The 22,920-nt window shown below is 34.2% G+C and overlaps 1 protein-coding gene across 6 annotated transcripts in view; it reads left to right on the forward strand.

Annotated features, from left to right (window-relative positions):
• Positions 1 to 22,920, forward strand: part of LOC128984764 (uncharacterized) — a 63,087-nt gene that overhangs the window by 14,092 nt on the left and 26,075 nt on the right. For 2 of the 6 annotated variants that reach the window (XM_054404127.1, XM_054404126.1), the window contains exons 4-17: positions 2,438 to 2,620; positions 4,327 to 4,466; positions 5,382 to 5,442; positions 6,410 to 6,558; positions 7,221 to 7,263; positions 8,178 to 8,249; positions 8,642 to 8,751; positions 9,677 to 9,754; positions 10,719 to 10,775; positions 16,566 to 16,589; positions 18,336 to 18,542; positions 19,486 to 19,655; positions 20,443 to 20,658; positions 20,875 to 20,963. In XM_054404127.1, the coding sequence (XP_054260102.1) occupies positions 2,438 to 2,620; positions 4,327 to 4,466; positions 5,382 to 5,442; positions 6,410 to 6,558; positions 7,221 to 7,263; positions 8,178 to 8,249; positions 8,642 to 8,751; positions 9,677 to 9,754; positions 10,719 to 10,775; positions 16,566 to 16,589; positions 18,336 to 18,542; positions 19,486 to 19,655; positions 20,443 to 20,658; positions 20,875 to 20,963 (1,599 nt within the window). The remainder of the gene's footprint in view (positions 1 to 2,437; positions 2,621 to 4,326; positions 4,467 to 5,381; positions 5,443 to 6,409; positions 6,559 to 7,220; positions 7,264 to 8,177; positions 8,250 to 8,641; positions 8,752 to 9,676; positions 9,755 to 10,718; positions 10,776 to 16,565; positions 16,590 to 18,335; positions 18,543 to 19,485; positions 19,656 to 20,442; positions 20,659 to 20,874; positions 20,964 to 22,920) is intronic. The other 4 variants (XM_054404128.1, XM_054404129.1, XM_054404130.1 and 1 more) reach the window with 4 other exon arrangements.

The raw sequence follows: 22,920 nt of genomic DNA on the forward strand, positions 1-22,920 counted from the left end.
GGCATAGTCATCATATATGGTTTGCAGCCATCATTTCCAGTCCAGACAGAATGTCAAACAGAACAGTTAGATCCTTTTGTGAAATATTGGATTATAGATGGAATCGCTACCAAGTTTAAAACGGCCAAAGCAAATTTTTATTGTCACTATATTTTTGGATCTGTCGAATAAAGTTGGTGAATTCGATATTTGTATCGATATTTTGACGAATAAAATATAGGCCTACTGTACATCCGTCCATAACTAGATGGACAAAATGAACCTTTTTGTTTGATAAAATGCATGCACTTTTGATATGTAAAACCGTGCAGTCAATTTAATATTTTAGAATTCTTAGAAGAACTAATATGGCTACAAGAGCGTAAAGACAGCTTAGATTTTTAGGTCGTAGAAGTAGAAAGGCGCTGATTTGACCAATGACGTTGCAAGCAGCAAGGTCGATACTAGCTTTGCAGTTGCCAACCGTTACTGGCTTCCTCATGTTACCAAAAATAATAACTGCAGAATTGTACACACATATCAATAAACTTGTTAGTAACGCCTGATACTTTTTAGCGAATTCCCCATATATATATAAGCTATTTATTTTAAAAGTCGATTGATATTATTGTGTAACCACTACGTAATGCTTCTCTATTGAAGTGTGTGTGACAAGCCTACAGGCTGTTCGCTAGAGGAGCAAATACCGTTTGGATTCCTCTATAGCATGTCCACCGACGAAAGACTGTCTGGCAGAGTTGTTACAGTCTGTTCGCTGAAAGAGTGCCACTCTTATCGTTATTGCTTAACTTGACTACAGCGTGTTCATTAAAGGATAACCACGAATTGAAGTTAGTCTTAACTCTGTTCGCTGAAGTATGAGCCAAATGTTAATTTCGATCTTGTTGTTTCGTCTTGACTTTTTTGTACATGAATAAATTTTCTCTCAATGATTTTTAGCAAAATAAATCAAAAACTTTATTGGTAATTATTATTTATGATGCAAATATGCATATTTTACTTTTCCAACTATTAAGCTATTAATTACACCATTGCTATCTCAGAAAATATTAAATGGGGAACTTCTATTTTCTAATGACAACAAAATTATATGAATTCCACTTTTTCAAAAACTGTCGTCATTTTCCAATATGGCGGATAACTTAAAAATTTCTTACGGAACATCTATTATTTTATGATGATGATAAAACTTAAATGCAATTTAAAAATATTTCCATTCCTTAAATTTTTTCTCTAAAGCTACTCGTTTGGGAGTTGTAGCATGTTAAATTTTGGATAAAGCTGCTATTTTCGTACATTCTGCATCCTGTAGCTCATATTTAGAGAGGAAATGCAAAGAATAAATTAGTCTTAAAAGTTGCATCTGCATTCTAAAAAGATTATAAAATACTGGGAGATTCATCATTTCAAAGTAAACCGCCACTTTGGCGGCCATTTTGTAAAAAGTCAAATTCATCATTTTAATGCTCTTTTTAGAATGTAAATGCAATTTCAAAACAAATTTTTTCTTAGCATTTCCTCTCTAAACTTAATTGTTAAGGAGCTACAGGATGTAGAATGTACAAAAAATACCCTTTTCAAAATGTAACACTCTATAACTCCTAAACAAGTAGCTTTAGAGAAAACATAAAAAAATAAAAACATTTTCAATTGCATTTAAATTCTAAAATCACCATAAAATACAAGGTGTCCCATGAGAACATTTTAAGTTAGTATATTGGAAAATGAAATCCGTGTTGAAAAATTGGAATTATTTTTTTTACGTAATAAAAAAAAAATAATTGAATTTCTCCATTTAATATTTTCTCTAAATCTAATAGTTTCTGAGATGGCAATGGTGGCACCGTTAAGTTGTTCATCCTGTATATATACCCTAATGCTTTATACTTAAATGTACTGTATATTATATTCACTAGAAATTCAGTGGAAACATGAATGGTTGAGTTTTTTAAATGCATATATTATGCAATTTACCTAAAACATTTTTCATAGGTGTTTATGTTATATTGTAATACTTTTTAGAAATGCCTCTTGTATCTTAATTTTCTTCTTTTCTCCAGATTATGTTTTAGGCCTAATAATGTTGAAGGCCAGTAGGCCTAATAATGTTTTAGGCCAGGCCTAATAATCTTTTAAATCTAAATGTTACCAAATATGATTAAAAGGTCAACTTTAGACCTTCGGCAAGTAGTATTTCAAAACAATTTTGGTTGAAGGTTGTTTTAAGTAGGTAGGTGTTAATGATTTAAAAACTTTAACTTCCTTAACAAATCTAGGCTGAAATTCAAATAGTTAATCTGTGTTTTACATGCTATTTTATAAGCACTCTAATGATTGTATGTAAAAATAACTGGCATATTAAAAATTGTTACTTAGTTTTAATCTTTTGTTAGTCTACCTGATTTTTTGTGGGATTGACTCACCTATTTTGTTGTAGCACTAGCAGGAAAATCTGCAAGTCCAGGCACTTCTGCAGCAGGAATCATAGGAACACCTAAAGTTTTAGGAAAGAAAATTCTTCAGAAACCTGTGAAAACAGTAGCCACCAAGGTGTCAAATGAAGTCACTGACATTGGATTCCTCTACAAAAATCCTGAGTTGGTTAAAGGTAAAAAACTAAGTACGTATTGTTCGTGTTTCATTAATTTTGTTCAGTAAAGTACCTATCAAGTAACACCAGTTTAAAGTTTGAATACTCAAAAAAATCTTGACAGTGCCATTGTATTCCTACAATGGTTTTAAAAACTTAGTTTGGTATCGTAATTATTTCAAAATGTTGGATATATTGGTTAATTCAGGCTTTAAATCACCTCAATTCTGTGTCCTCCCAAGAAAAAAATTTACTACAGCGTGTTCATTAAACGATAACGATAGGTTGAAGTTAGTCTTAACTCTGTTTGCTTAAGTATGGACCAAATTTTAATTTCAATAAAATTTCAATCTACGGTTTTTTCAAAATATGGCTATTAAAAATATTAAACATAATTGCAATACTGGTACTGTACGTACGACACCATACTTAAAGCGAAGGATTGTAGGCCTACTTAGACTTACCTTTTTGTTTTGGTCTTTTTATTCACACCTATTCATAGTTTACCTTATAACTTTCATATCTGGATTAACCAAAAAGATGAGTTCACTGACTATAAAACAATTTTGTTAAAATTGTAAGGATTTTAGGCTACTCTGAGCAATTTTAATAGAACATTGAATTATTAGTTTTAGCTTATTGAATTGAAAATGGAACTTTGGTTTCCCACTTCGACATTTCACTACAAATGCAATATACAAATCATAAAAACAAACAAACTTAGTATTTTCGATCGTCACTATCTATGACTACTATACTCTTATGTTTGATAATCATATCACACAATACTGTCACATAATTATAGAACAATAATCAGGCATTAAAGAACCTTTTTAAAAATCAATTTTTACCCTACGTAGTACAGAGAGCGGCAAAATTATCTAACGGTTTTCTTTGCCATGCTGTCGAGCGTGTGAGTGGAAGATGGTGGTGGGAATAGGGGTGTTACAAAGCCAACGTGCAGACATTTTTAGTAGCCATGGAGCTGTGGAGAGCTGAGCATCATGTAATTGTTTTTAAAAGTGGCAATTCCTGTGTAGCTGTCAGTATCTAAGGCCTAGCTCTGTAAAGACCCGCTGCCAAACATATGACCCGAAATGTGTAAATATTGTACAGTCTTGAAGACATGTGCAGAGCTGCAGCTTATTTACGTGCAGGCTGCTGAGGACTAGCTTCCACAGCTTTTTTCACTCTCTCGACGTTCTCTGGCGTCCGGGCTGACCTTGGACAACCTGTTGACTTTTTTTCAATGTTTAACTAGTAGCTCTGAAGTTATCCACAAATAGCAAAATGGTGTTTCGAGTTGGGACTTTTCCCCTTGGACCACCATTGAAACGTCAACGGAACTGCCACTGAAAAGGAATTGCCACAGAAAAAAAAACAAACAAAAAGAAAAACACTTCCACTACAAATGCATGGTGCTCAGATGTCCACAGCTCCATGGCTAATGAAAATGTCCCCACTTAGGCTTTTGAACGTCCTTATTCCCAAAACCCTCCACCACTGACTCGCTTGACAGGGCGGCAAAGAATACTGTCAGATTATTTTGCCGCTACCTGTAGAAGCTATCTATTTTTAGGAAAAAATATCAGCGCCAAGTTCCAACAGGAATTATATGTTGCATTATTGTGTAAGTAGCTAGCTATTTATAATTTAAGAGTTAAGAATCTCATAAAATATTATGGATCTTGCTGACTTATATGGCATATGTTACCAAAATACGTTTTGTGTTGCAGTTGCACAAGATGATTTGGCCAACCTCGATGTACTTGTCTGCGGAGAGTGTCATGCTGTATTTCATATCCTCGAGCTTTTCCAGGCCCACAAGTTGGCTGCTAACTGTAAGGGCGAGTCCAACTTCAAAGGCAACCCGGCTGTAAGTTTGGTTTTAGTCATAATTTTCATAAGATTGATGTGCATTTTTTACTTTTTCTATGTATTTGAACAAACTTAGGTTTTAAAGATTACTCGAAGCAATAAACTGTAGTGGAAACAAATATGAAATTCAGATTAACTTAATTGGAATTTTCAAATTATATATAAACTAGATACAAACTGTAATTCGCCATTTTTCATCTGCAGTCATCGAGTGATTTTTTTTCATAGCTTCATTTATACACACATTGGATTTTTACCCAAAAACTTTATTTTATGATTTGTGATATTTTTGCATGTTTTTGGTGTCGGTAATATGGCTGGGTTTGGTAGAATGCATTACAAATCTCAAAGCTAGGGCAGTTGTCCTTCAATAATCCGACACTCACATGCTGCCAGTAGTTTTATCGGCAGTCACAAAACAAGTCCGCAGCAACACGAATCTGAGCCTCCCCCAGACTCTGAGTCTGAGCTCCCTCAGACTGTACTGTGTGTACTGTTATTGTGTTTCCTAATTCTAATAATTTTCATCTATTAAAGCTGCATTAAATATGAATCTTGATAAAATAAGTAAAAAAAGTTCTTTATAAATCCTTATGATCTGACATTTTCGCTAATCTGATACCCTCATGGCCCCTTACCAGTTGTATTATAGAGGAATAACTGTAGTTCCATGCATGACTCTAAGATTGCAGCACTTGTCAGCTATATCTTTTTGACTTTTTGTTGTTTTGCATTTTGTACTGGTGCATAAGTGAACATTTTGACTAAGTTTATATCTTGGTGTCGATTTAGCAGCCTTTTAATCGAAAAGGGCTGGTTTGTTAAGTTCTTGTCATGTTTACAATTGTACATAATGTGACATGATACACAAATAATTATAGTTAGAATTTGATATTAGTTTTTTATTTTGTAGGAACCAAAACCTCAAGTTTGGGCTTTCTTGTTGTGGAAGAGTGCACAAGCCAAAGTTTCAGGCAAGTATTTCATATTTTGATAAACATATTGCGCTTTAAGAAGATTACTTGAATACTTGATGTCTTAATCTTGGATCGACATTACATTAAGAAGACATGACAAAAAATGGCAAAATTATGAACATTTCTCACGGCCGTGTAGACATCATCGTTGTCTACCGCCGCACGGAAACGTCATCTCCTGTGGTCTCGGAAATGTCATCGTCGTCATCCGCAATCACGGCAAAATCATGAACATATCCCGCAGCTGTGTAGACATCATGGTCGACTCCCTCGGTCACGGAATCGTCATCGTCGTCTCCCGCAGTCACAGAAACGTCATCGTCGTAGTCCGTGTTTGCGGCAAAATTATGAACATTTCCTATGGCTGTGTAGACATCATCATTGACTCCCGCGGTAATGGAAACATCAACTTCGTCTCTCGTGGTCTCGTAAACTTCATCATCGTCGTCTGCGATGCGTCAAAAGTATAATTATTTCCCGCGGCCGTGTAGACATTATCATTGACTCCCGCGGCCACAGAAATGTCATCATCGTCGTCTGCGATGATCGCGCCAAAACCATGAAAATTCCCGACTTTGCTATCATAATAAAGACTAAATCCCGACTTTTCAAGACCATTTTGAAATTTAATTAATTCCCGACTTTTCCGTTTTCCCTGACTACTAGACATCCTGTCAATGCTTGTACCATGTGACCAATCTGGCAACATTGCCCGCTATCTGACAACATGGCGGCAAGCGATAAGCCTCTATCCTCCTAATGTTTTAGTGTTCTACTTCTACTAGAGTTGTTGTTAGTTGTACACGTCATTCGTTGTGAAATGCAAAGGCACACTATTTTAGACTACTTTAGACGCCATCTTTTTAACTAACTGTGCCCAGCTGTCCTTGAATAAATGGATCTCGTTAAATAACCAGCTGATTAATTGCCTAAGTAGTTTTCTAAGTAGTACCTATTTCTGTAGATGTGGAGAGCTCTTGGAGGCTGTACCAGCGCTGGTGCAAGATGGATGAGAAGATCCGCAACGTGTGGATTGCCGCTGGAAGGTCACTACAGGAGGGCAACGCCATTGCTTCTCTCAAACTGACTGACACTTCTCCTATCAAGACATACGTAAGTCTCTAGATAAGTCTCAGGTTGACTCATTCACTTTCACTGTATAGTACAGGTCTGATGGGAGACAAAACGTGTTATCAACATCACTGTAAACATCATGTTTATTGGGTTCATGTCTCTCGTGAAGAGTGTTATCGTTTAGTAATTCACCGGTTTTAATGACCAGTATCATTGAATCCACTAGTTGATATCCATGGCTTATAGACGATTTATTATTAATATTATTCATATTACATGGTGAACATATAATGGACTATTTGTACTTTAGGTTATTACAATGGCTGCAATTCATATTTAGTTCCATTGACAAATCATTCTTGCAGTTTTGGATAACTTGGACTAGTAGATCTAAAAATAAAAAAAATATATATTTTCTTGATAATTGATTTCTCAAGCTCATCCAGTGTTAATTTATAATCTTCCACTTATTAACCACCAAAGCCATTTAAATAAATATTTAGGTAAATGTTAAGATGGAACAAAAATTCCCTTCTTTTTTACAATTCTGTGTGCGTCCTCTTTTGCTGTAGCAATTCTTTCCAAGTCATGATTTATCATTGAGTTAAATTTTTCTGCTTTTGACTTTGCATGGTACTTCTTCCCAAAAAGTTAGTTTCAGTCTTCCACAGATTATAACATGGTAAAACATTTTGTTGCAGCCTAAACCAGGAAGGCCAGCTTTGAAGAAGGACTCTGATGATGGTAAGTTATTCAGATATTTTGTGTGTTCTTCATTATACTGCAGACCAATATTAGCGTTGGAACAGTAGTAAACTAATTTATTAGTCATTTTATGACAATTGTAAGTAATACATATCTAGGGTTAGCATGAAATAAATTAAAAAGTCGTGTGAGGTAAAAATATTGTAACATAATAAATTTGTAAAAAAATATTGTAACATAACATAATAAATTTGTAAAAAAAATAGTACATTTCCTACTCATTCATAGAATACCTAAACATTAGTTTTCAATAGCTATTTGTGTATTAAGAGCGCAATAACTGTTTGTGCTTGAGCTTATAATACATACAAGATTTTTTTTTTCTACCACCATAATTAACTTATATTAACACACAGATTAACTTTTTAAGGAAATTGACAGGAAAGCAGGCTTACCTTTAAATAAGTCCATAGAGACACATAAAACATCACAAAATTAAAAGTAGAAATTTTTGTGGTCACTGACCACTTTTTCAACCACTTTATGTGTCTCTATGGACTTATTTAAAGGTAAGCCTGCTTTCCTGTCAATTTCCTTAATAATTCCTGGCAAATGCCCTATCTTTTTATAAGATAAGATTAACTTTTTAGATGTAAAATGTCATTTTGGTTATGTTTGATTTTTTAAAGGTTAGGCCTATGTTATTTCTTACCAATTGCTAACTAACATACCGGATCCACAGCTGTGGCTGTTCTAGGAACCACAATTGGGAAATCAGCTGATTTAGTGAGCGGAAATGCATCATTACCGCTCTACTGCGGCAATGGGCTATTTAGCATACTGTTTACAGATATGGTCATGTGATGATTTCCATGCGGTGGTAGGAAAAAGTCTTTGTGATCAATTTGTTTTAAATTTCTTGACAAATCTGCTGAATCTGTTGCTTCTTTCAGAGGAGCATGCTCGGAAAATTGTCAAACGGAAACCTGGAAGACCACCAGGGTCTGGAGCTTTGTCTGCCTCAGGTAACCAAATTAAATTATTTGTTGTTGCTTTACTTACATCAATATACAGTGGCGTAGCAACCGTGGAGCAAGTGAAGCAGTTGCTCCAGGGCGGAAGGCACTGGAGGCCGATACTTATTGGAGAAAATTAACATTTTTGTTGTTGCTATATATTAAAACAAAAAATTAAAATTGAACTTTCTCTGATAATGTCTCTCATATTTAAAAACAAATATTTTTTTACCATTATTATTAATTATAAATTTAACTGTCGTGAACAATTGTAATATTTGTACACTTTTTTTGCAATTTTTGTAACTTGCTCCCTGTAGATTAAGATGTACGTCACAATATCACTTCAACAAATATGGAATGTTGAATTATGCCATAGGATGTATTTGGTTGGCTTGTAGTTACAGAGCCCGCAGTTGGAGATATTGGAGGTGGTGGAGATCTTGGGTCTGCGACGGAGCCTATGGATGTAGGAACTGACGGCTCTCCAGACATCACCACCGGCGATATGGTGGGTATTAATGCTTCAGGAGGATTGAGTGTGTTAATGCTCAGAATAAATATCATGTTAAACCAGGGCTTATGTTCATGGGATTGGTGGGATAGCTTTACACGTTTTCTTTTCACCTGAAAAGATGTAAAGCCAGCATACCTGAAGAGAGAGTTTAGGGGCTTACAGATCACAAGAAACGACAAATCAAATTGTCTTTGATTCATATTTGTGTATCAGAAACGTAGAATGGTGCCAAAAAACTATATCCAAAACTTAACCTAAAAAACAAATCTCTTTAAAAAATAAAACATTAATTTGACATACATTCTTCTAAAGTATATATATGCAGGTAGACAGCGAGAGTGAAACTTTTTTGAATTCAAACAAATTATTAACTTGTTAGGCAGGTGCAGGTTATTGTTTAATTTACCTCCAGCATAAGTAGTTTGTTTTCATACAAGACTATTCTATAGGCAGGCGCTGCAATATTACATTGATTTCCAGTACTGCATAAGTTAAGTGGCATCCTTCCAATAGACATACATCTGATAAAGTTGGCCTGCAGTGCATAATACAGTGGAACCTAGATAACTAGTCTCCCTTGATATAACAAGTGTATTTTTCAAATCCCCTTGAATTTATTTTACCTCTAAACACATGTTATTCCAAACCTCAATAAGAAGTCAACCTTGATAACCAGGTTTATTTTACCCACGAGAGTCTTGTTAACAAGGTTCTACTGTATCTTCGTCAATATATTCATAATGTATAGGCTAATTATTTCAATGTTTTTGAATTTTTCTTCGACAGTGTTCCTCCATGTATTATCTAATGATTCGCAATAATGAGGTATTGCACATTCGACAAGAGACATCTTGAAAGCAGACACTTCCCTCCTCGCTTTAGTTTGCATTGTTATTGTAATAACTATGTTGTTTGACAGGAAGTGGACCAGACATTGGACAGTATCAACAGAAGAACTCCTGAGATGATAACGTCCGAGGTGGAGATCAAACAAGAAGTAAGTTGATCTTTTATAATTGGGGTGTGTTGCTAGCGTAGTGTGTAGATGTGAAGATAACAGATACAATCACAGGATATTCAAAACATAAGGAACAGGAACGGTTCAGTAGCAATCCGTTTGAGCTTTGCACTCTCTTTGGAATAAATCATAACTAACTGTTTTGGAGCTTACCTCAAGAGTCCTTGGAGCTCAAAAGTAGGAAGAAAATTTATAATCCCACAGTGCGCTAGAAAAAACTAGATATTTAAAAAACAAATCACTTTGGTATTTGAAAAAAATATTTTGATATTGTAAACTCTTCAGTGGCTGTTTGTAATTAACAAAATTAACATTTTCAATTCAATTGTCAATTATCAATTGCTCTTATGGCGGGCAAATACATGATAACCGTTAGCCTCCATGGACATGGACTCCATTGGAAAATAATTACTAAACTACAAAGACAATTTCTGATCTCAAGTTGCACTAAATATTTTATTTACAATTACTTTGGTTTTTGAAGAAATATTTTTGGATGATAAATAAACAGCTGTTTGAAATAGTCCAAGATGGCCGCTAGTCTCCAAGGACTCTTAAGCTATAGGACCCCATTGCCCGAAGACAGAAAAAGATAAGGCTCTCAGTGGAGGATAATTTTATCCGTGGGCTATTGAAGAACTTCCTCTCCTCTACTACTAGTAAAAACATCTTTTTTGAGTTAAAAATTACTTTTTTGGATTGTTAAAATCTTTTGAGACTACTTTATTCTAACTCACTTTTCAAAACTTACCACAATCCTTAAACACTGAGTAATTATGCAAATACGGTTTTGTTGTCAATATACATAATATAACTAATTTTTGTTATGTTCATTGTAATTCTTTTACAATTGATTTATTCAATGAAAAAGAAGAATATTTATTGCCCTTTAAACATTTTCATGTTGATTTGAAACATTTAAAAATATTAATTTTAATTTTAGGTTGTAAGTGATGACGAACACGATGAAAACAAGGAGAATTCCAGGAAAAATGTTAAGGTAAGTGTTTCGTATTCTCGAACCAATTTAATCAATTTGGAATGTTTAGGGAAGATTTATTTAATAACTAACATCAATTGATTATAGGTCTATTCGATGGGGGTTGTATCAGTTTTATATTTATTATTTGATGGGTTGTACTTTCCTCCTTACTCAGTCTTAAACAAATTCTCGTTAGGTTTAGGATTAGGCCTATCTTTTTCAGGATAGGCTACTGTCATCCCATAAAAAAATCCAAGCTAAAAATTTATGATTGATTGTTAAAATCTATTATTACTTCCAGTTTTCTTACAAAAAAGTAGTTCCAGTTTTGGAATGGTTTGGTTTGGTTCCTAATATAGTAGCAATATTAGTAGTACTTTGGTGAAATTTAATGTAGCCAAGCCAGCAATGAATAAGAATAAGAATCTTTATTACCGTTTCGTTTAAACATTGTACAGTGCAATAGGGTTTATCATTTGCTACATAATAAATTAATTGCTACACAATATTAAAATGCAATTAAATATTTCACAGAAAAGAATAACAAAGATTATGTAATTAAATAAGTTAATAAGTTAAAACAAGCTGGCCTGGTAAAAAAAAAAAAATTAAAACTAGGCTACTAATGGCACGGTCGTTTTCCTCTTGGAATACGTACTGTTACTTTGGGTGACGTAGCTCAGGAATGAAACTCAGCACTCGCTTACAAAACCCAACTTTATTAATTACTCAAAACAACACAAAGAACACAGAGATAACTAACAATCAAAAAGGTAGAGTAGACTGGAACTGTATAAATGAGTTAGGAACTTAAACCCCAATTTGGAAAAGACTCTAAACCCCAATTTTGAAAACCCTTAACATTTTCTTACCTGGACCCAAGGCCAAGGGCCTTGGGCTCCAGCTCCCCCAGCAGGACCCCGTCCTCAGGTGCACCACACAAACCACTCCACACAAAACTGACCCCCTGATCAAGTGCACTGGCCTACTTAAAGCAACAGCTTTCAGTAGGTCAGCACAACAAGTTATTGTTTAACAACACTACCAGCCTACTCACACAACATTGCCAAACACTTCCTCTTTACAATATTTGACCCTCCTATTACATCCCCCCATTTCCTCCAGACGATGTCCCCAGCGTCTCAACTACATAGATACATCCACTCAGAGAGAGAGAAAAAAAAAAATAATGACAAAAACTGATTAAAATCTTTAAAATTGTACCTAAATAAAATTATAATGAGGTTTAGGAGGGGAAGAACTGACCAACTGTTTGCTGACTTCCTCAGCAGTTGCGTCGATAAAGCCTCCTCGAACAGTCGTTGGTCTTCAGATGTTTGACCACAGCCATGTCTTCTGCGATGTCTCCCACTTCGGTGTCTATAGTCTGTAGTCCATCCAGCGTTCCTTGACAGCATTGATGATGATCGACTTTGGTTGACGATGATGTTGGACTGCCTTTGCCATTGATTGAGTGTACTGCAGCCTGAAGTTCTCCTCTTCTTAAAAGCCCTTGCCCCCAGCTGCGTTTCCCCAGTTTTCATTGAATTTGACAAAGTCTCTTCCTCCGATCACAATGTTGAAGATAACACATGATAACACGGCAAATCATGAAGTTCTTGTAGCCTTGTCTACAGTTGGTCAGTGGGGATGGGTAAATAGGAAGCCTACACAAACATATAACTCACAAATACAACATATAATTTATAAAAAAAAAACCCTAGACTTTTTAAGAAATTCCCAAACTCACATGAAGAACAAAACAAAACAACCAACATTAAAACAAAAATTATTGAAACTAAGAGAAGTGTTTGGAATGTGTTACCTTAACAAATTTGATACGATTAAATAACAAAACCTTTAATAATTTCTGACTGATTTACTTCAGATTATTCAAATATGACCTTTTTAAAGAATTCTAAACAAATAATAGTTTAACAGTTGTCTCTCATATCTGGTACTTTGCAATTTAAGTCTGAATCAAAAATAAAATACTGTAAACAATTTGTCTCCCACTGAAGTCCCTGATAATTAAAAAACTAAAAACCAAAATATATCTCAATAAAATATTCTTTTAATACATAATCCGTCTTGTCTTCAAAATTTGCCAGACTGTTAATATTACTAGAGGAAACTATTGCAACATTTAAAACATTATTTCCCAATACAGTTGCCACCTTTGTGAAATATGATACAATTTATCTCTAAAATAGTATAAACAAAGAAAAAACAAAACAAAATCATCTTCCAATAAAATTAGACTTTCCAATAGCATTTTTTAAACACAAACACAATTTACAATTGTCAAAAATAATAGTTTAAAATGTTCAAACTACCCCATTCAATATAGCTTACATAATTTATGTTTAAAAGTTTACCAACATTTTGGTCATTTCTCCTCATAACATTGAGTGAAATTATGTTTGCTTCCATATTAAAAACAAGTTAAATTTTAGCTTCAATGTGTTATTTCAAAAATGCACTTAAAAATGGCATATATAATTTTCCAATAAAAATGCATAACAAAAGGTTGCTGGAAAAAATGATTTGGGCCCAAATCGTTACAATCTAACCCGTAAGCAAAACCAATTTCCCTTTTAAAATTTCTCCAACAATCTATCACCTGTAAAAACAAAAATTTGTTCCCAAAATAAAACATTCATGCATTGCTGATTTCCCAAAGCAAACTCTAGAGCATCAGTATTAAAAGGTAAACATTGTAACAAAACACGGTCAGCACTCAGCAAGGTCAGGTCACAGAGAGGCCATTTACACCACGCTCAGCATTCCTCAGCCTACAAACATGCTGACTACTGTCACCTCAACTTTGCTCATGCAATATTCTGAAATATCAACATATAAACACCTACTCTAGTCATTAACAGTATTAACCATTCGTAAAAATCCCCATCTGAAAAAAATATATTACTATCAAATTAAAGTTCAAGCTCAAATATATTTCTAAAACAGTACACCATAATACACTATGAATAATTATCCCTCAAACTACTTCTACAAAATATAATATATTGATCCACCATTCACTGCATCTACTGCGCATAAAGAGCTGAAACAGAATAGTTTGACAACATGTGTCCGCCACATTATTCGCACAATATACACTCTATATAGAAATAGCAGGTCTGCAACCACAGAATCACAACTTCGAGAAACCTGGGAACTACAAGATCCCAGATTCAACACAAATTTAACCAGGCAAATACACACACTTGTGCACAGCAACAACATCTGAAACACACATTACACATGTGCACCCAGCACAGGACCAATAAAAACCTTGTACAGCTAGCACATAGCATACAGCACAAAAATACCTCGTGCACTCAGCACATAACACAAATTCACCTTGTGCTCCCAGCACGTAACAAATGAAAACCCTGTGCATCCAGCACAACACATACCTCGTGCATCCAGCACGCAATGCTTAACAACCATGTGCACTCAGCACATAACACAATTTCTCTCGTGCTTCCAAACACGATACACAATAAACTCAACGAACACATATCGATCTCACGTGCAACCCGCACATGACGCATAGAACACTCGTGTAACCCAACACGAACACATATCGAACATCGAACTCACGTGCAACCCGCACATGACGCATAGAACACTCGTGTAACCGAACACGAACACATATCGAACTCACGTGCAACCCGCACACGACGCATAGACTCACACAAAATAACACTGTAAAACTTCACATTTACGGCATTCCAGCCCTTCACTGCTGTCCCAAAAAACACTGAACCCCCAAATAGAACTGATTAAAAACTGCACCAAAGTGGTGATTACAAATAATAAAAAAAAAATATATATTCAAAAACAAAATTTTTCTTCACCAAAAGAACCCCTAAAATTAAAGCCAATTATTTTTTCTAAGAGGTACCAAGATCGAAGTTTTGTAAAAAATTACAAAACTCCTGGCGCTTCCATCACCTTGTAACGGTCGTTTTCCTCTTGGAATACGTACTGTTACTTTGGGTGACGTAGCTCAGGAATGAAACTCAGCACTCGCTTACAAAACCCAACTTTATTAATTACTCAAAACAACACAAAGAACACAGAGATAACTAACAATCAAAAAGGTAGAGTAGACTGGAACTGTATAAATGAGTTAGGAACTTAAACCCCAATTTGGAAAAGACTCTAAACCCCAATTTTGAAAACCCTTAACATTTTCTTACCTGGACCCAAGGCCAAGGGCCTTGGGCTCCAGCTCCCCCAGCAGGACCCCGTCCTCAGGTGCACCACACAAACCACTCCACACAAAACTGACCCCCTGATCAAGTGCACTGGCCTACTTAAAGCAACAGCTTTCAGTAGGTCAGCACAACAAGTTATTGTTTAACAACACTACCAGCCTACTCACACAACATTGCCAAACACTTCCTCTTTACAATATTTGACCCTCCTATTACAGTACGTAATAAAACACTAGGTAAAATACAATTTAAAGTAGAACAAGTACATAGAATCAATACTAATATGGCTAGATGAACAAGTTAACTAAGGCTGCATTTATGCACGAAGATTCTGTGAATATTCTGCCAAATTTTGCAAGCAACAATAATTCTGACAACTCTTTCTGCTAAATAAAAATACTTCATAGACATTACTTCCATTATCCCAGATTAAAAAGCTAGGTCCAGGGTTGTTACCCGTCCTGATTCTGGTTCCTTATGCTTGTATTTAAGCCCATGCCATGTTAATCAGGGTGGAGGGGGGACATGTCCCAAATTTCCCCTAACCTAAGGTGGCAACCCTGGCCAGGTCATGGCCATGACAAAGGCATGACACTCTGGAATATAACAATGTAGGCTATACATTCTAACATAACTAATTTCAACACAATCTTTTAATTTCCTCAAGAGGCTGAAGACCATACTGAGTTTTTTGCAGACATTATTGATTTGTTGATTCCAAGAGAGTCTAGAATCAAGCGAACTGTACCTAGCTAGAAGGTTAATAACCTTATCCTTATTGTACTATAGTTTGGCTGCTTAGATAGCGACCTCCTATAGCTTAGGTTAGCATTAGCGCGCAGGTCGCTTTCTAAGCTGCCGAACTATAGAAAAGCTAAATAAAATACTATTTCTTGTGTTTTGCCTAAATTCAGTAAAAATAAACTATTCATTAGCTTTGTAAATCATGTTACTTAATTTAAAATCAGTTTCATTAACATTTGAACTTGAACAAAAAAAAGTGGTTTTGTCCACAAACATTTCAGAACTATAGCTAAAATTGTATTCCAGATCCATAAATCATAATTATTAAAAACAAGAGAGGCACAAAAACCGACCTCTGTGGTAATGTTGCCAAGTTTTTAATGCTTATCGGTAGTATGGTAATAATTAAAAAAATTATGGTTGTTAGCTTACAACACATACACCAAAGTGTAAAATCAGAGGTTTTTGGAACCAAACCCTTTTCATATTTCAGCTTTAAATTCTTGTATTTTTTTTTTTCTTGCCATTCATGTCATGAACAAAGGCAAGGAGCAATAATAGAGTAACCATCCAACCACGAAACTCTTAAAGCAACTTGTGAACTGCACATTTTGTTTTCCCACCCTTAGAGCCTTTCCTCATCCATCTACTTAGAAAAAGAACTCAAATATGTAAGCGTGACAGTGAAAGAAACTTGGATTTCACAGTAATGTTTGGGGACTCAGCATAAGGCTTTCCAAACAAATGCAAACATTGTTACTTGTATAGCGAACAAAATAAATAATAATAGTGCTATAAACGTATAATAAGCTATATAATAGCGTTGTTTTTTTAGCTGGACATCTTATTTAATCCAGATGTGAGTATTTCTGATGAAAAGCGTAGTTAGTTATGCTTTTTTCATGTCGTCTCTTAATTTCAACACCATTGCATGCATGACCCAATAACTTTATTACCCCTAGTGATTTTTAAATATCCTAAACCTCCATGGAATAGTTGTTAGTTTTATAAACCTAGTTGCTTCTATGTTGTTTTCTAAACCATTCGATAATATTAAACATTTGATCAACCTATTGTAATACATGTCTCAAATCCCTCACTGCATATAAATTTGTTTTGACTTAATTAAATTATAACTGCATGGTTATGCCTCATTCCTGGTGTTAGTGAACAAACTAAAACAATATTTATTTAGTTCATTTTCAATTGCATGCAAAGCTGCTGAAGTATATGAGATGCCTTTCAATTGGCAAAATGTTTGCCAAGTTTTGACCTATTCATTAATACTGAATACATAGGCCTTTGGTTGTTTGTATTTTTTGGAAGAAAAAGAGCTTAGGAGTACATAATCAAACACATAGACAATTTACTCACCCAAAAAAATAGATCCAGGCACTAAAATTCACGCCAAATTAGCTTTACATTTTTTACTTGGTATGGTTAGTATTCTATTGCGTTGATAGTAATTTGTAGTTTTTTATCTGTCGCATATAGGAAAATAATATTGACCTGTAGTATAGTGAAACTTAAAATTCTCTTTTGTGAATCTCCTGATAGACGTTATTGTGGCAAGAATTGATACTCTATTTCTGTAAAATTTGGTTTTGGATCATCACAGTTTCTAAGTCTTTTAACATTTGTAGCGAATTAAAATTAGTTATAAGTCTTACTAAATACATTCTGCATTTTTCTGACTGTAAAACATAGTTGTTCCTCTTGCCAAGTAAAGAACCTTTTAGTGTTAGGTAAATTTCGCCGGCATAGTTTCCATTTTCTAATAGGAATATTAAAAATAGTCTGTTTTCTTTGTTTAAAGTTCATTTTATGATTTAAGAAATTACTGCAGGCATTTTCCTTCCCAATTGTAAAAAAAATAATTATTCCTGAGAAGTTGTGATCTAGAATCTAGACCCAAATCTCACCAGGTGTGAAGTGCCTAAAACATATCAAGATTAGCTCACAAATCCAGTCAAAGCTGGAATATCACTAATCATTTTTACACTGTTTAGTTTAAGAACATCAGAATTTTTCATTTCTAAAATTTATTCCCATCATTATCATCAATTTCTTCATCAGGCGAGTCATTAATTTATTCATTCATTTTGCTAGTTTCTGTTAACAAATTACTTTCATATAACTACATAACTACAATTTTGATTTCCCTCCCTCCTAAATAGATTAGTTAAACTTAGTTTTGAAGGTATGAGTTCCTATATCAATAACTTTTCAATTTTAAATTCCAAGAAAAATTTTCTATCTGTTTCTAAGATTTAAAAGATAAATAAAAAAGTTCAGGGATTTTTTTAAAGCGTTAAGAGTTGAGCTAGCTGATAAAATTTGAGTTCACGAATTTGTAGATGTACCCTACTTATGACTGAAAAGAGGTCAAATAACTTGAGGAAATTTTCTTATTAATCCACAGCCTTACTTGAATAAAATATGAGTATTATTTTATCAGACCTTAATAGTAAATCTATAAGTTCCTGGAGGTAAGCTAAATCAATCAAATAAAAAAAAATAAATAAAAACGGCTCCATAATCAGCCGCATGCATTTAAAAAATCATTTAGATTGTTTCATTAATTTACACAAATTCTGTTATGCAGTCAGATGAAATTCAGAATTGTGACAAGTGTAAGAGGCCGATAAGCAACCCCAAAGGAGGAGTGCTATGCGCTGGCGGGTGTTACGGATACTATCACATAGAATGTACACGGTTAAAAACCCACAGTGCCTTTTCAAAACTTGGTGTCAGAAAAGCCCATTGGAAATGTGACTTTTGCAAAGCAATGCAATTGCAGCTACCACCTCAGGTGAGTAAACTATCAATACTCACTCTTTTATCCGAGACCTGATTGGACTAATTTATATAAAAAAACTGCAAACTTTGTCACCAGAAAATTAATAAAACTTAAATCTAACTAATAAAATAACTCTAGTAAGCGGTGATGATCCAAAACTAAGTTAACAGATAAAGTTGATTTGTCTTAATAATCCTGTTAACTTTTCAGACTTGTCTACTGGCCACTAAGGTGACAGAATTACTGAGGCCGCTATTAAGTTTATGAATACAATTTAAAGTCATTCTACTTCGTAAATTTTTATACACAAGTAGACCTAGTTAAATCAGTTTAATTTTGATTATTTAATTTTTCCTCAACATGAGAAACTTATATTGTTTATTATGTAGAAGAGTCCGGGAAAGGCATTTTATTTTTTAACCATCACTGAAAATGCAACAAAGCTTTCCGAATCAAGCACTATATACCTAATAAACTACTTTTTCAAGCATATATATGATTTTTTCCCATCATACTGGGCACGGCCCACAAGGAGTCAGAAGGATATCATAAGAGTATAGGTACCGTATGCACCGGTAATACATTAAATAAAAGGTTTTTATTAGGAAAACAGTGCCTTATATGGTGGATATTTTAAATTTGGAAACTGTTTTAGTCAAAACAAAATCTACAATTTGATTTATCACCAATTTGCCTCACCTCTATAGTTGTATTATAGTCTTATTTTATCCTGTTTCTCTGCTTTATTTCTTATGGGTAGTTTCTTCATTGATTGTCACATTCTTATCTTTCGTGTCTTACTCCAACAGACTACTAGGTATAACTCTTGAACTTGATAGGTTTTTCTTAAATCTGTTCTAACCAAACAAAAAACATATTATAACAATTAGTTTTGATCAATTTGCTGTAAAAGTATAATTAAAGCTGTTTCTAAAGTAGTTTTAACATGTTCCAGAGTCAAAGATCAGCTGCTAAACAAAAGCAGCCAGAAAAGTCACAGCCACAGGTACCTTCTTCAGCTGGAAATGAAGAAGAAGAATTTGTCGTTGAAAAGATTGTCTCCCGAAGATACAACATAAAAAAGAAGCACTATGAATATCTATTAAAATGGGAAGGATACCCATCGTAAGTAGTTTTTTGATTCGCAAAGATAAATTATAGCACTGAATGAACCAAAAATCATAGTCCCTTTAAATTACATATGAGCTAGAAATAAATCAATAACTTCTTGATCAGCATTGCATGTGTTATTAAATTTATGGAAAGTAAATAAAAGAAACGTCTTAAAACACTTACAACATATATTTAGCTTATACTGTTACTCACAAGACAGTAAATATACATAAAAGATGGTAAATGGTGATTGATTTTGATTGGACACTCCAATCAAATCATCATCAGACCCAATAGGCGAATGACCCAAGTAAGTGCACATTCACCTATTGAGTCTGATGATGATTGGAGTGTCCAATTGAAATCGATCACCACTTACCATCTTTTATCTATATTTACCGTCTTGTGAGTAACAGCATAGGCATTTAATTTCCGTAGAAATAAATAACATTACAATTGGGTTTGAAATACAGTAGTTGATTTGAGCCTGTGATAGAGTGTGAGACATAAATTACTGATTTCTGCCGAACACAATAACTCTATAACAAGGTCAAACCGATAGGACGAGTTATTGTAAGCTACATTGTCTTTTATGTTTCATCAAGTATCTCAGTAAAAAAAAAAACTCAGGGAAGAAATAGAATTTTAGACTACGGCTATTTCAACTAAGCTATTAGAAAAAAAAAATATGGGATGTCTACTTAATAACCAAAAGTCAATGAATGAGTGTGCGTACCCTTGTGTGTTGGTATCATAAAAATTTAATATGAATAAACTAAAAAAAACAATTGTTCTACAGAGAGCAAAACACATGGGAGCCAGCAGAGAACCTGGGCACTTGCCAGCACCTACTGAAGGCGTTTGAGGAAGCGTTGGCCAAGCAGCAAGCGGCCAAGCAGGCAGGGCTGGGCAAGCAGTCCAGCGGTGGAGGCAAGCAGGAAACCCCTTACAGGATCAAACCTCCAGTCGTCCCCAACAAGAGGCCACCCCCCACTCCAGTCACGACCAGTGCCGGGTACGGACACATTGCTTGTGTTTAACATACTGTAGTTCAATGCCAGACATCCGGCGAGCGTCTTGCCAAAACAAATTAACTTGTGGATTCTGGTATCATGTAGTCATTCAAGTAATAATATTTCATACTATGTCAGGCATATCATAATTATTTTTGTGATATAACCTTTATTATGAAAGGCTCAAAACATAATCTATTCTGATGTTCTGCTCGCAGGAGACCTCAACGTAGCAGCAAACAAAAGGCGATGGATCAGGTGAAGCAGTGGTGCGGCTCCATCGTCAAACCCACCGATGATGATGGCTGTGAGTATTGTAAAAACTAAATGACTTAAGGACTTCTTAAACTAATCTTGAGGACTACAACAATAATGCATAGTATACAAATTCATTCACTCCACTACCAGTCCACCTGGTGGATGTTACGTACCATCAGAGGTGTGCTGTCTAACTAACTTGCTGCTATTGTAATATAAGTATGAACAAGACAAAAGATAGAAAATACATCAATTAGTGGTTGTTAATAATATACTTAAATATAATGTTGTAACATATTAAGAGAATGTTTTTTAAGAATTGTTGAGATAGCAGGCCTACCTGAATGGGAATGAGTCCATCCTGGCACAAGTAACAACTTTAGGCTGTACTTACTAATTTGCATATTTCACTGTCTTTTATAACGTAAATAAAATATTTGAGTTTTTGTAGCTTTGCAATGAAATAAAAGAGGGAAATAACTAATAAGTGAATGTTAGGGGTATGGTCCTTAAATTAGGGATGGTCAAGTCTCGAAATTTTTTTTTTTAAATCTCGTTACATGAGACGAGATTTCTTTTTGGCCGAGATTTTTATCGAGATGAGAAAAAAAAAAAAAAAAAAAAAAAAAAAAAAAAAAATTAAAAACGCCTGCAGAAAGTCAATGCAATACCCGCAATACAGGAGCGTGTTGTAGTTGCGTTTCCTTTGTGAAGGCGTTTTTATTTAATTAACTCTTTTAATGTAAATATTACTTTAATTATTTTAATAATATTACTTTAATAACATTTGAGAAGTTTTGTTAAGTGTAAGCAGTGTGAGGAATGTTTTATTACTATAAAATTTTTTCATTTATAATCGTTGTCATAGACAACCTAATGCGGCCATGAGAGGGGAAAATTTTTAGAAAACACTAAAAAACAAGATAAGCTTTTTGAAAAAAGATAAGATATTTACAAAAGATATTGATTATATCTAACTGTTGTGTAGATTGTGAGTATTTCCATAATCTTTGAGTCGCCTGTAATGCTTCGCAATTGCTCGAATTCGAGCAACAGGTACACTAGTGTTTTATTACTATAAAAAGTCAAAACAAGTAACTATTTTATAAAAATTAATATTGCTTTTATTTTATTATTTATTTTATTTTAGGATAAGTTGAACTCTATCTTAACTGATATCACTATGTTTCCTAATCGTAGGCATTTTTAATAAGTTAGGCGTGATTAATAAAAAAATGTTATGCTGATGTTTTTTAATAAAATATTGTAAATATTCTTGCCTATTATCATTATTTTTGTATTTAAACAGTCATCTAACAATGTTACAAAATCAGGTAAAAATTTTGAACGTGCATTTCCCGTTGTGTATGAGAAGGGAAATCCCGTCTCGATCTCGTCTCGAAATTTTATGAGAAATAACAAATCTTGTCTCGAACTAAAAATCCAATCTCGTCCATCCCTACCTTAAATGTTACCAGTACCTATGAAAAAAATCTACAAAGTGAACTTAAATTCTTAACGGTTTAGATTCATTACTGTAAAACACATCAGTAGTTTTTTATGCTATTTTTAAATTACTGTCATGTTAAACTACATCTGTATGGGCTATACAAAACTGATGATGTCTTAAAATAACGGACAATTGTTTTTTTTTTTAATTTTATCTTTGTTACATGCTGGTGGCCACAATGAACGATTCCTGTTGCTTAGCTGATTTTCCATTTGATTAAATTTCAGCGAATTTCCCTACAGGGAAGTAGCTATTACCCTATTACCATAGGTCTCATGGTAAGACATGAGCCCGGGACAGATTTACTTTTTCATTTTTATGTCCCCAAAGGCTAAAAATAATTCTTTTTCGATTTTGATAAAATTTGCTTTTAAAGTGTAAGGCGGGATAAACTAGAATGAGTTCTTGAACCAGCATGATCACACGATGAAAACGGGGTTTTATGGGGTAAAAATTGGTTTTTCTCATTTTTGACCATCAAAAGACAAAAGTTTCC

The sequence above is a fragment of the Macrosteles quadrilineatus genome, unplaced genomic scaffold (assembly GCF_028750875.1).
Source record: "Macrosteles quadrilineatus isolate MER2022 unplaced genomic scaffold, UCM_ALF_1.0 Scaffold_2__2_contigs__length_208266976, whole genome shotgun sequence".
NCBI lineage: Eukaryota > Metazoa > Arthropoda > Insecta > Hemiptera > Cicadellidae > Macrosteles > Macrosteles quadrilineatus.